General features: G+C 50.9%; 1 protein-coding gene across 1 annotated transcript in view; it reads right to left on the bottom strand.

Annotated features, from left to right (window-relative positions):
- CDH10 (cadherin 10) overlaps positions 1-12,434 on the bottom strand; it is a 106,884-nt gene that overhangs the window by 48,352 nt on the left and 46,098 nt on the right. Inside the window, exon 3 of the mRNA XM_054164203.1 lies at positions 5,146-5,518. Within this exon, the coding sequence (XP_054020178.1) occupies positions 5,146-5,376 (231 nt within the window). The 5' untranslated portion in view covers positions 5,377-5,518. The remainder of the gene's footprint in view (positions 1-5,145; positions 5,519-12,434) is intronic.

Genomic DNA, 12,434 nt, shown 5'->3' with positions numbered 1-12,434 from the left:
CACTGACAAAATCTCCTCAGATTTCAGGAGAGGAAGGCAGTTTCTTGTTTTATGGCACATGGATTCACCGTCCCTGGAGGTGTTCAGGAGGGGATTGGACGTGGCACTTGGTGCCATGGTTTAGCAGTCATGAGGTCTGTGGTGACAGGTTGGACTTGATGATCTTTGAGGTCTCTTCCAACCTTATTGATTCCATGATTCTGTGATACAAGCAGGAGAAAATCCTCACACAGATGCCCCGAGTTCATGTGCCAACAACCAAACTCCCTCCTCAAGCCAAGGTCTTTAGCTGATGTCCAGACAGCCCAAGCAAGAAAGTTTCGGCTTCATTAGGCTGTGGCAGCTTCCACTCCAGAGGACACAGAGGCACTGAGCTGACATGAGCTAGGGACTAATTGAATTTCATACACCAAAGAGCTCTTGCAGGAGCCCACATGAAAGTTGCTTTCTAATTTTAGTGTCTTAAACACAGCCTGTACAGCAGGGGGAAAGAGAAAGCGGGCAAGAGTGTCTGAGAATGGTTTGGATTGAGAGAGACCTTAGAGGTCAGGTCCCAACACCCTTGCCATGGGCAGGGACACCTTCCTCTAAACCATGGGGGGTCAAGGCCTTCTCCATCCCTGGCAATGAATACCTCCAGGGAGGGTGCATCCACCACAGCTTTGTTTCCTTTTGGGGCAGGGTTTCAGAGCAAAACTCACCACCAAATCTTAATGCTCTCTGCATTAATGAGAACAAAGAGGTAACTAAGAAGCCATACCAGGTATTGTGATGTTCTTAACAAGAATTGGGTGTGGGTTGCTTTTTTGTTGTTACATCTCATCTGTGTTTTCTTAAAGCAGCCAAGTTATGAACCAAAGAACCATTAAGGCAGCAGCGGTTTGCAGATGTCCTAATTTACAACAGCCTTCTGCATAGAAAGCATTGCCTTTACTGGGGAAAAAGATGCACAACGACACTGAGAGCAGGGAGGCTTTGTTCTGCCTACTGCTGGAGGCCATTTCAAAACACATGAGACAGGAATGCCTTGGTTTGCAGCTGAAATCACTGTAACATGGCTGGGGAGAGGTCCCACAATAAGGCTGGGGAGAGGTCTCTAGCACAAGCCCTGCACATTGGCCACACCAACCCCATGCAGTGCTACAGGCTGGGGGCAGAGTGGCTGAGTGCAGTCAGCCAGAGAGGGCCCTGGGGGTACTGGTTGAGAGTAGGCTGAACATGAGGCAGCAGTGTGCCCAGGTGGCCAAGAAGGCCAAGGGCATCCTGGCCTGCATCAGGAACAGTGTGGCCAGCAGGAGCAGGGAGGTCATTGTGCCCTGTGCTCAGCACTGCTTGGGCCACACTTTGAGTGCTGTGTCCTGTTCTGGGCTCCTCAGTTTAAGAAGGACATTGAGAGACTTGAAGGTGTCCAGAGAAGGGCAACAAAGCTGGGGAGGGGTCTGGAGCACAGCCCTGTGAGGAGAGGCTGAGGGAGCTGGGGTTGCTTAGCCTGCAGAAGAGGAGGATCAGGGGAGACCTTCTTGCTCTCTGCAACTCCCTGAAGGGAGGTTGTAGCCAGGTGGGGGTTGGTCTCTTCTCCCAGGCAGCCAGCACCAGAACAAGAGGACACAGTCTCAAGCTGTGCAAGGGGAGGTTCAGGCTGGATGTAAAGAAGAAATTCTTCCCAGCAAGAGAGATTGGCCATTGGGATGTGCTGCCCAGGGAGGTGGTGGAGTCACCATCCCTGGAGGTGTTTAGAAGGAGACTTGATGGGGTGCTTGGTGCCATGGTTGAGTTGATTAAATGGTATTGGTTGATAGGTTGGACTTGATGATCTCTGAGGTCTCCTCCAACCTGGCTTATTCTATTCTACTGTATTCCATTGCATTCTCTTCTCTTCTCTTCTCTTCTCTTCTCTTCTCTTCTCTTCTCTTCTCTTCTCTTCTCTTCTCTTCTCTTCTCTTCTCTTCTCTTCTCTTCTCTTCTCTTCTCTTCTCTTCTCTTCTCTTCTCTTCTCTTCTCTTCTCTTCTCTTCTCTTCTCTTCTCTTCTCTTCTCTTCTCTTCTCTTCTCTTCTCCTTTACTCTACTCTGTTCTTTTCTTTATCTTTTCTGTTGGTTCCTCAGGATGGATGATTTCATCCAATTTCTTGAAATCCCTACCCTTTGAACCATACATTTTCTATAAACCTCTCTGCCTTCCCCCCCATTTACTTCTCCTCACACATTTGCATCAGCCACATATTTTTACCTTTTTTTCCCCTCACTGTCAAAATTTAAACCCTCAGTGATGTCATTTTTTATCATTCAGTGCTAGGCTGGCTCATTTAAAGCCATGATTGCCAAGGTAGTAATAGCTGCTAATGATTCCCGGCCTTCCAAAACAGTATTTCTCCAATATTTCTGCCTCCTAAGGAGCACATCTGGAGTGGAATCAGCAATCACAAGCAGGGAGGTGCAGAAACTGCAATTCCTGCCTGTTTGCCACCAAATGCCACACCTCAGAGAAAGGACATGTGGAAGTTCCTGATGGAAGATGGGCTTCTCAAGGGAGAAATTGTTATGACTGTCCCACATCTCTACAGATCAAGTGCAATTTATTCTGCTCATCACTATATTGTGGCAAGTCTGCCAGGCTGGGCAGGGACTGGCTGGAGAGCAGCCCTGAAGGAAAGTCCTTGGGGGTGCAGGAGAAGCTCAAGAGGAGCCAGCAGGGAGCACTTGCAGCCCAGAGAGCCAAGCAGAGCCTGGGCTGCAGCAAGAGAAGTGTGGCCAGCAGGGCAGGGAGGGGATTCTGCCCCTCTGCTCCACTCTGCTGAGACCACAGCTGCAGCTCTGGGGCCAGCTCTGGAGCCTCTGTGCCAGGAAGGCTCTGGAGGGGCTGGAAGGTGTCCAGAGAAGGGCCACGAGGAGGTTAGGAGGAAGTTCTACACAGAGAGAGTGATTGCCCATTGGAATGGGCTGCCTGGGGAGGTGGTGGAGTCACCATCGCTGGAGGTGTTCAGGAGGAGACTTTTTGGGGTGCTTGGTGCCATGGCTTAGTTGATTAGGTGGTGTTGGATGATAGATTGGACACGATGATCTTGAAGGTCTCTTCCAACCTGGTCTATTCTATTCTATTCTATTCTATTCTATTCTATTCTATTCTATTCCATTCCATTCCATTCCATTCCATTCCATTCCATTCCATTCCATTCCATTCCATTCCATTCTATTTTCAAAGGGTAAACATCAACTTTTAACTTCTTAGAGCTCTCCCTCATGGGTATATTATATATTTCCCCCCTCTTTTTGCAAGGACCCAATAATTCCTCAGTCTTACCCCTGGCTCTTCCTTGCTCTCTGTGTCTACAGGAGAATTTAAGTTCATCTGCATCTGATCTGACAAATCAGAAATTAAGAAAGGAGGAAAAAATAAACCCCACAAAAGCCCCTGAAGCATCAGCCTTTGAATTGCTGTTGGAACTGTGGGCTGCTTCTACACTCATCATTTCAAAGGAGCTGTAGGTCAAACATTTCTGGAGCTCCCTTTTCTGTTATGGTTCTTTAATTCCTGGAGTGAACAAATGTACTCTAATAGGCTGGAATATAGTTGGGGTTTTTTTACCTCCTGAGGTATGGCTTTGAATATAGAAGCACAGAATTGTCAGGGTTGGAAGGGACCTCAAGGCTCAGCCAGTCCCAACCCCCTGCCATGGGCAGGGACACCTCACACCACAGCAGGTTGCTCACAGCCACCTCCAGCCTGGCTGCAAACACCTCCAGGCAGGAGGCTTCCACCACCTCCCTGGGCAGCCTGTGCCAGGCTCTCACCACCCTCATGGGCAACAACTTCTTCCTGACATCCAATCTCAATCTCCCCACTTTCAGTTTTGCTCCATCCCCCCCTGCTCCTATCCCTCCCTGACACCCTCAAAAGTCCCTCCCCAGCTTTCTTGGAGCCCCCTGCAGATCCTGGAAGGCCACAATGAGGTCTCCTGGGAGCCTTCTCCTCTCCAGCCTGCACAACCCCAACTCCCTCAGTCTGTGCTCACAGCAGAGCAGCTCCAGCCCTCTGCTCCTCCTCCTGGCCCTGCTCTGGACACCTTCCAGATAGAAATAAGGTACAGATGTCTTTAGTTTTAGCAGTCATTTCCTTTTTGGAGTATCTTTTTCTTTTTTTTTCCATGATAAAGGGTAAGTTGGATGAGGCTTTGAGCAACCTGGTCTAGTGGGAGGTGTCCCTGCCAACGACAGAGGGGTTGGAACTAGATGGGAGGCTTGGCTGAGACAGCTGAAGGCTGTGCAGCCATTCAATGAGACCTGGGCAGGCTGAGAGCTGGGCAGGGAAGAAGCTGAGGAGCTTCAAGAAGGATCAGTGCAGAGTCCTGCACGTGGGAAAGAAGAATAAACTGCATCAGGACAGGCTGGGAGGGGATCTGCTGGAGTGCAGCCCTGGGGAGAAGGAGCTGGGAGTGGTGGTGGGCAGCAAGTCCTACATGGGACAGCAATGTGCCCTGGGGGCCAAGAAGGCCAATGGGGTCCTGGGGGGCATTAGGAAGAGTGTCTACAGAGGAACCAGGGAGGTTCTCCTGCCCCTCTACTCTGCCCTGGGGAGACCTCACCTGGAATATTGCATCCAGCTCTGGGCTGCCCAGCTCAGGAGGGACAGGGATCTGCTGCAGAGTGTCCAAGGGAGGGCTGCAAGGATGCTGAAGAGATTGAAGCTCTGCCTGACGAGGAGAGGCTGAGAGCCCTGGGGGTGTTTATTCTGCAGAGGAGAAGGCTGAGAGGGATCTGATCAATGTCTATCAATAGCTGAGGGCTGGGGGTCAGGAAGGAAGGGACAGGGCCAGGCTCTGCTCAGCTGCACCCTGGGATAGGACAAGGAGCAATGGATGGAAACTCCAGCACAGGAGGTTCCAGCTCAACATGAGGAAGAACTTCTTCACTGTGGGGGTCCCAGAGGCCTGGAGCAGGCTGCCCAGAGAGGTTGTGGATTCTCCTTGTCTGGAACCTTTCAAGACCCACCTGGACGAATTCCTGTGTGCCCTGTGCTGGATTCTGTGCTCCTGCTCTGGCAGGGGGAGTGGACTCGATGAGCTTTGGAGGCCCCTTCCATCCCTTTACACCCCGTGATCCTGTGAGGCAAGTTGCTGACAATACCAACCCCTTCATCAGAACCTTACCTTGCCCACATACTGATAGTCTGATCCTGTGTATTCCTCTAACAGGAAGAACTGGTTCCACATCCAGCCTCGCTTCTGCCGGTGAATTGTTTTCCCATCGCTCCCTGCTGAGCGTCCCCCAAAGCTTCTGGGTCTGAGATCAGGAGTCCTTCTGAACAGCATTTCTGTATGGCAAGGCTGTGGCAGCCACATCCAGAGCAGCAGGAGTAATAGGACTTGCTGTATTGTCATAGTTCTCCACTGCTGATCCTCTCCAAGCTGGTCAGGGGTGGAGCCTACAGCTTTGTTTTCCCCGACTTGCTCTTTATGCCTCTAGTTGCTGATGTGGCACAGCAGGTTCCAGCAGCTCATCTCTGTGCATAATAGCCAAATCCTGAAAGCAAGCAGAGGAGAGACAAGGTTAGTTGGCTTGCACTCACCCCCTAGTGTCCAACACCCCTGCTTCTGGTGGCTGAGGCCCCACAGACCTCACCTGCAGTGCTGTGTCCAGCTCTGGAGCCCTCAGCACAGGAAGGACCTGGAGCTGATGGAGAGGCTCCAGAGGAGGACCATGAAAATGCTCAGGGGGTTGGAACAGCTCTGCTGTGAGCACAGGCTGAGGGAGCTGGGGGTGTTCAGCCTGGAGAGGAGAAGGCTCCAGGGAGACCTAAGAGCAGCCTGATAGGACCTGAAGAGGCTACAAGAAGGATGGAGAGAGACTGTTTGCAAAGGCCTGCAGGGACAGGATGAGGGAAAATGGCTTCAAACTAGAGCAGAGCAGATTGAGGCTGGATGTGAGGAAAAGGTTCAGCATCATAAGGGTAATGGAACACTGCAGCAGGTTGCCCAGGGAGCTGGTTGGGGCACCATCCCTGGAGATCTTCAAGGTGAGGCTGGACAGGGCTCTGGGCAACCTGATCTAGTTGGGGATGTCCCTGCTGAGTGCAGAGGGCTTGGACTGGCTGAGCTCTGGAACTCCCTTCCAACCCAGAGCATTCTGTGATTCTCTGATTCTGTACCCTGAAGATACAAAGCATTGAGGCTTGCTCAGAGCATTGTGCCCAGCTACAGCACCCCCAGCACAAGAGGAAGAGAGATCTGCTGCAGAAGGTCCACAGAAAGAGCACAGCAATGGCCAGAGGGCCTGATAACCTCTCCTATGAAAACAGGCTGGGAGAGTTGAGGCTCTTTGGCCTGAAGAAGACTCCAAGGAGAGCTTTTAACTGCATGTTAATATCTGAAGGGGACCTACAGGAAGGCTGGGGAAGAACTGTTCAGAAGGGCAGGGAGTGGTAGGACTAGGACTAATGGTTTGAAATTGGACCAGGGTAGGGTTAGATTGGACATAAGGATGAAGTTCTTTATAATGAGTGGGAAAACACTGGCACAGGTTGCCCAGGGATTTGGTTCTGACCCCATCCCTGGAGGCATTCCAGATCTGTATGGGCCTGGGCAGCCTGACCTAGTTGGAGGTGTGCCTGCTGACTGCAGGGATGTTGGACAAGATGACCTTTGAGAGCCCCTTCCAGTCCAATGTAACCTGTGAATCCATGAGCCACCCAATCTAGCTGGAGGTGTCTCTGCTCTCTGCAGAGGGGGTTGGACAAGATGACCTTTGAGGGTCCCTTCCAGTCCAGTGTAACCTGTGAATCCATGAGCCACCCAATCTAGCTGGAGGTGTCTCTGCTCTCTGCAGAGGGGCTTGGACAAGATGACCTTTGAGGGTCCCTTCCAGTCCAATGTAACCTGTGAATCCATGAGCCACCCAATCTAGCTGGAGGTGTCTCTGCTCTCTGCAGAGGGGCTTGGACAAGATGACCTTTGAGGATCCCTTTTGACCTGAAGCAATCTGTGAATAGAAATCCATCTGGTTAGGAATGTAAAGGTTAGCCAGGTAGGGAGGGTGCTGGGGATATGTTAGGTAGCTGCTGTCAAAACCAGAGAGTAAGAGCAGCCTGAGATCCTCAAACTCTTTCCCCATTAAAACCTTTCAATTTAGAAACTTCTGAGAGTGTTCTCTCCTACAGACTAGGGGATTAATACTGCTGCAGCTGGCACATTAAATATTGCTGCCTTGGCCTCACATGTTTTCCACCTGGATTGATTTACAAGGATCCCAGTGTTTTATTAATCCTACTATCAAGAGAGCTGAAAAGCCTTCAGAAAGTGGTGTTAGAAATCAGGAGGAAAGGGTAAAAGAGCAGCTCTCCAGCGTGCTCCAAATGGCAGAGGAGAGCATCACATGCATCAGAAGAAATGCAACATGGCAAGGAAGCAAACCTTGCAAACCTTGCAAACCTTGAGGTGGTCCTGCAGCGTGGAGTGATGCAAATCTAGCCACCAAATGTAGGAAGTGTTTAAAAAGAACTGAGGGCCTGCTCTGCAAGCACCCTGGCAAACTGATTTTGGCTAGCACTGAAAGGAAGGCTCCTCATGGAAAGCAATGCTGCAAGAGAAGGCAATGGAAAGGGGGCTCAGCTGCAGCACAGTTGGAGCTTCTGGATAATTTTCAGTAGGTAGCAGATATTGTGTATGAAAGTTGAATTAAATGATGCTGAAAGGTCACTTTTTATCCCATGTCTCTTACTAGGTCAAAGGAGGTTCTCCTCCCCCTTTACTCTGCCCTGCTGAGGCCACACCTAGGATATTGCATCCAGCTCTGGGCTCCTCAGCTCAGGAGGGACAGGGATCTGCTGGAGAGAGTCCAAGGCAGGGCTACCAGGATGCTGAAGGGACTGGAGACTGCCTGGGGAGGAGAGGCTGAGAGCCCTGGGGGTGTTCAGTCTGGAGAGGAGAAGGCTGAGAGGGATCTGATCAATGTCTATCAATAGCTGAGGGCTGGGGGTCAGGAAGGAAGGGACAGGGCCAGGCTCTGCTACCCTGGGATAGGACAAGAGGCAATGGATGGAAAGTGCAGCCCAGAAGGTTGCAGCTCAGCAGGAGGAGGAACTTCTGCCCTGGGAGGCTGCCAGAGGCCTGGAGCAGGCTGCCCAGAGAGGTTGTGGAGTCTCCTTGTCTGGAGCCTTCCCAGCCCTGTCTGGATGTGTTCTGTGTGCCCTGTGCTGGATTCCCTGCCCCTGCTCTGGCAGGGGGCTGGCACTGGAAGATCTCCAGAGGTCCCTTCCAACCCAGATCATTCTATAATTCTATGAGGCTACATAGTCCTCAACCTAGGAAATTATTAATCACAACTCACATTTCTGTTATGTTGAGGCAAAGGCCTAATGAATCAAAGAGGAGGACTCCCAGTAGCTGAAGGGGGCTACAAGAAGGATGGAGAGAGACTGTTTGCCAAGGCCTGCAGGGAAAGGATAGAGGACAATGGCTTTAAGATGGGGAAGAGCAGATTTAGATTGGGTGTTAGGAACAAGTTCTTAACTATGAGGGTAGTGGAAAACTGGAACAAGTTATGCAGGGAGGTGGCTGGGGCCCCTTCCCTGGAGATATTCAAGGTGAAGCTCAGTGAGCCCCTGGGCAACCTGATCTAGCTGAGGATGTCCCTGCTGAGTGCAGGGAGGTTGGACTGGATGAGCTTTGGAGGTCCCTTCCAGCCCAGCCCATTCTATGATTCTATGACTAAGATTCATTCTCAGATCCTTTGACAATTTGCTTGTCAAAAAACAGTGGGAATTTAAAACATTAAATTAATAATTCAGGATATTATTGGAATCAGAGAATCAGAGAATCAAGCAGGTGGGAAAAGCCCTCAGAGATCAAGTCCAACCTGTTACCTAATACCTAACACCTCCTGACAACTAAACCATGGCTCCAAGGGCCACAGCCAAGCCTGTCTTGAACCAGGGATGGTGACTCCACCACCTCCCTGGGCAGCACATCCCAATGGCCAATCTCTCTTGCTGGGAAGAACTTCTTCCTAGCATCCAGCCTAATCCTCCCCTGGCACAGCTTGAGACTGTGTCCTCTTGTTCTGGTGCTGGCTGCCTGGGAGAAGAGCCCAACCCCCACCTGGCTACAACCTCCCTTCAGGGAGTTGGAGAGAGCAAGAAGGTCTCCCCTGAGCCTCCTCTTCTGCAGGCTAAGCAACCCCAGCTCCCTCAGCCTCTCCTCACAGGGCTGTGCTCCAGACCCCTCCCCAGCCTTGTTGCCCTTCTCTGGACACCTTCAAGTCTCTCAATGTCCTTCTTAAACTGAGGGGCCCAGAACTGGACACAGGACTGCAGGTGTAGCCTAACCAGTGCTGAGCACAGGGCAGAATACCTTCCCTGCTCCTGCTGGCCACACTGCTCCAGGATGCCATTGGCCTTCTTGACCTGCCTCAGACATCCCTAATCATCAGCAAGCTGTTTGTTTGCTTGCTTTAAAGAACATACATATTTTCCCATGGTTTTTTGTTTGCTTGTTCTGTCTTGTTTGTTTGTTGGTTTGTTTGAGAGGTTTGGGTTGTTGGTTTTGGTGTGGGGGTGAGTATTTTTGCCTGCTTTTTGTGCCTTTCTCTGCTTTCTGGCTGCCATCAGTGCATACATTCCATTATTCAACACATTATTATTTGATGCAGAAGTGGTGTTAAATTCCTCTTGGGAAATAATGCTTCAGATATTAGGAGCTGTTATTGAATTTCCTTCGTGTTGAATTAGGTCAGCAGGAGGAAAGAAAGCTCAGATGGAATTTGGTGGAGTTACAAAAGTAAGCTAATGCACATGGGCTTGGGGAAGCAGGGCTGCCTAATGGATGTGTGCACCAGCAAGGTCTTTCTATAGAATCACAGAATTGTTAAGGTTGGAAGGGAGCTCAAGGCTCAGCCAGTCCCAACCCCCCTGCCATGGGCAGGGACACCTCACACCACAGCAGGTTGCTCACAGCCACATCCAGCCTGGCTGCAAAAACCTCCAGGGATGAGGCTTCCACCACCTCCCTGGGCAACCTGGGGCACTTAGGATAGAATAGAATCAACCAGGTTGGAAAAACCCTCAGAGATCATCAAGTCCAACCTAGCACCCAACACCATCTGATCAACTCAGCCATGGCACCAAGTGCCTCATCCAGGCTCCTCCTAAACACCTCCAGGGATGGGGACTCCACCACCTCCCTGGGCAGCACATTCCAATGGACAATCAAGGACATTGAGACACTTGAATGTGTAAAAAGGACATTGAGACACTTGAAGGTGTCCAGAGAAGGGCAACAAGGCTGGGGAGGGTTCTGGAGCACAGCTCTGTGAGGAGAGGCTGAGGGAGCTGGGGTTGCTTAGCCTGCAGAAGAGGAGGCTCAGGGGAGACCTTCTTGCTCTCTCCAACTCCCTGAAGGGAGGTTGTAGCCAGGTGGGGGTTGGTCTCTTCTCCCAGGCAGCCAGCACCAGAACAAGAGGACACAATCTCAAGCTGCACCAGGGGAGGTTTAGGATGAAGGTGAGGAGAAAGTTCATCCCAGCAAGAGAGATTGGCCATTGGGACGTGCTGCCCAGGGAGGTGGTGGAGTCACCGTCCCTGGAGGTGTTCAGGAGGGGATTGGATGTGGCACTTGGTGCCATGGTTTAGTCATGAGGTCTGTGGTGACAGGTTGGACTCGATGATCCTTGAGGTGTCTTCCAACCTTGGTGATACTGTGATCTCTCTTGCTGGGAAGAACTTCTTCCTCATGTCCAGCCTAAACTCCCCTGGCACAGCTTGAGACTGTGTCCTCTTGTTCTGGTGCTGGGTGCCTGGGAGAAGAGACCAACCCCCATCTGGCTACAACCTCCCTTCAGGGAGTTGTAGAGAGCAAGAAGGTCTCCCCTGAGCCTCCTCATAGAGTAGACTGAGTCCTAAAGTTGCAAGGTGTGGATGACCGTTCCTGTTATAACTGAACAACTGTTAGTGTGTAAATGTTTTTGGTGGAGCCTCTGCCATCAGCAGGTTTTGGACAATTCAGCAATTATCTCCTTGGTTCAGAAGTAGACAATTTCATTATGAACAGCTCCAGGCAGCTTCATTAGGACATAATTGATAAAGAGAGGAATTCATAGATCTATAATGCAAGGAGTGATGCAATTAGTGCCCATTAAGAGCTGCTCATTTGAAAGAGCTCATTTGCTGGCTTCAGGTACACCTAAAAGCCTTCAGAAAATAAAGCATTGTCTCCTTTTGTTTACTTTTTCCTTAAGGGAGAACTTACACCTGAAAGTTGCTCATGCAGGAGGAAATAATCTGGTGTCCTTTGAGTAAGAGGCTCTTGCCAAGGTGTCTGTTTGGAGTGCTTGCTGGGGTGGTGTGCTGCCAGCCCCTCAGATCTGGACAGGCTAGAGAGCAGGGCAAAGGGGAACCTCATGAAGTAGAGGACAAAGGGCAAAAAGATAACCTCATAGCTGACGACAAGTGTAGAGCCCTGCACCTGGGGAGAAATGACACCAGGCACCAATACAGATTAGAGGACACCCTGCTGGGAAGCACAGAATTGCACAGAATCAACCAGGTTGGAAGAGACCTCCAAGATCATCAAGTCCAGCCAATCACCCAACCCTAACTAATCAACTAGACCATGGCACTAAGGAATAGTGTGGCCAGCAGGAGCAGGGAAGTCATTCTGCCCTGGACTCAGTGCTGGTTAGGCCAAACCTTGAGTCCTGTGTCCAGTTCTGGGCCCCTCAGGTTAGGAAAGATGTTGAGCTGCTGGAAGGTGTCCAGAGAAGGGCAACAAAGCTGGGGAGGGGTCTGGAGCACAGCCCTGGGAGGAGAGGCTGAGGGAGCTGGGGTTGCTTAGCCTGCAGAAGAGGAGGCTCAGGGGAGACCTTCTTGCTCTCTCCAACTCCCTGCAGGGAGGTTGTAGCCAGGTGAGGGTTGGGCTCTTCTCCCAGGCAGCCAGCACCAGAACAAGAGGACACAGTCTCAAGCTGTGCCAGGGGAGGTTTAGGTTGGATGTTAGAAAGAAATTCTTCCCAGCAAGAGAGATTGGCCACTGGGATGTGCTGCCCAGGGAGGTGGTGGAGTCACCAGCCCTGGAGGTGTTTAGGAAGAGCCTGGATGTGGCACTTGGTGCCATGGTCTAGTTCATTAGATAGGGCTGGATGATCAGTTGGGTTTGATGGTCTCTGAGGTCTCTTCCAACCTGGCTGATTCTGTGATACTTAGCCACAACCAAGGTCAGCAACGGCAGCAGAAACCAGAGCCCAGTATCTGCCAGAGCAAGGTAGCTAAAAAACAAGAGAGAAAGTTAGTTCATACAGACTAACTTTGATAGAGATCTGCCCAAGGGGATTATCTAGAGCTCACCATTCTTGTCCCTTTTCCATCCCAGGCTGATTTCTTTACATTCTGCCCCTTTCTCTCCACGATCTGTGGAAGTTTCCTAGGCACAGCCTCAAAGCAGCCCACTTT

This window comes from Dryobates pubescens, chromosome 9, assembly GCF_014839835.1.
Source record: "Dryobates pubescens isolate bDryPub1 chromosome 9, bDryPub1.pri, whole genome shotgun sequence".
Classification (NCBI taxonomy): Eukaryota; Metazoa; Chordata; class Aves; order Piciformes; family Picidae; genus Dryobates; species Dryobates pubescens.
Note: the sequence above shows the minus strand (reverse complement) of the source record. Positions and strands in the feature narration are given on the sequence as shown.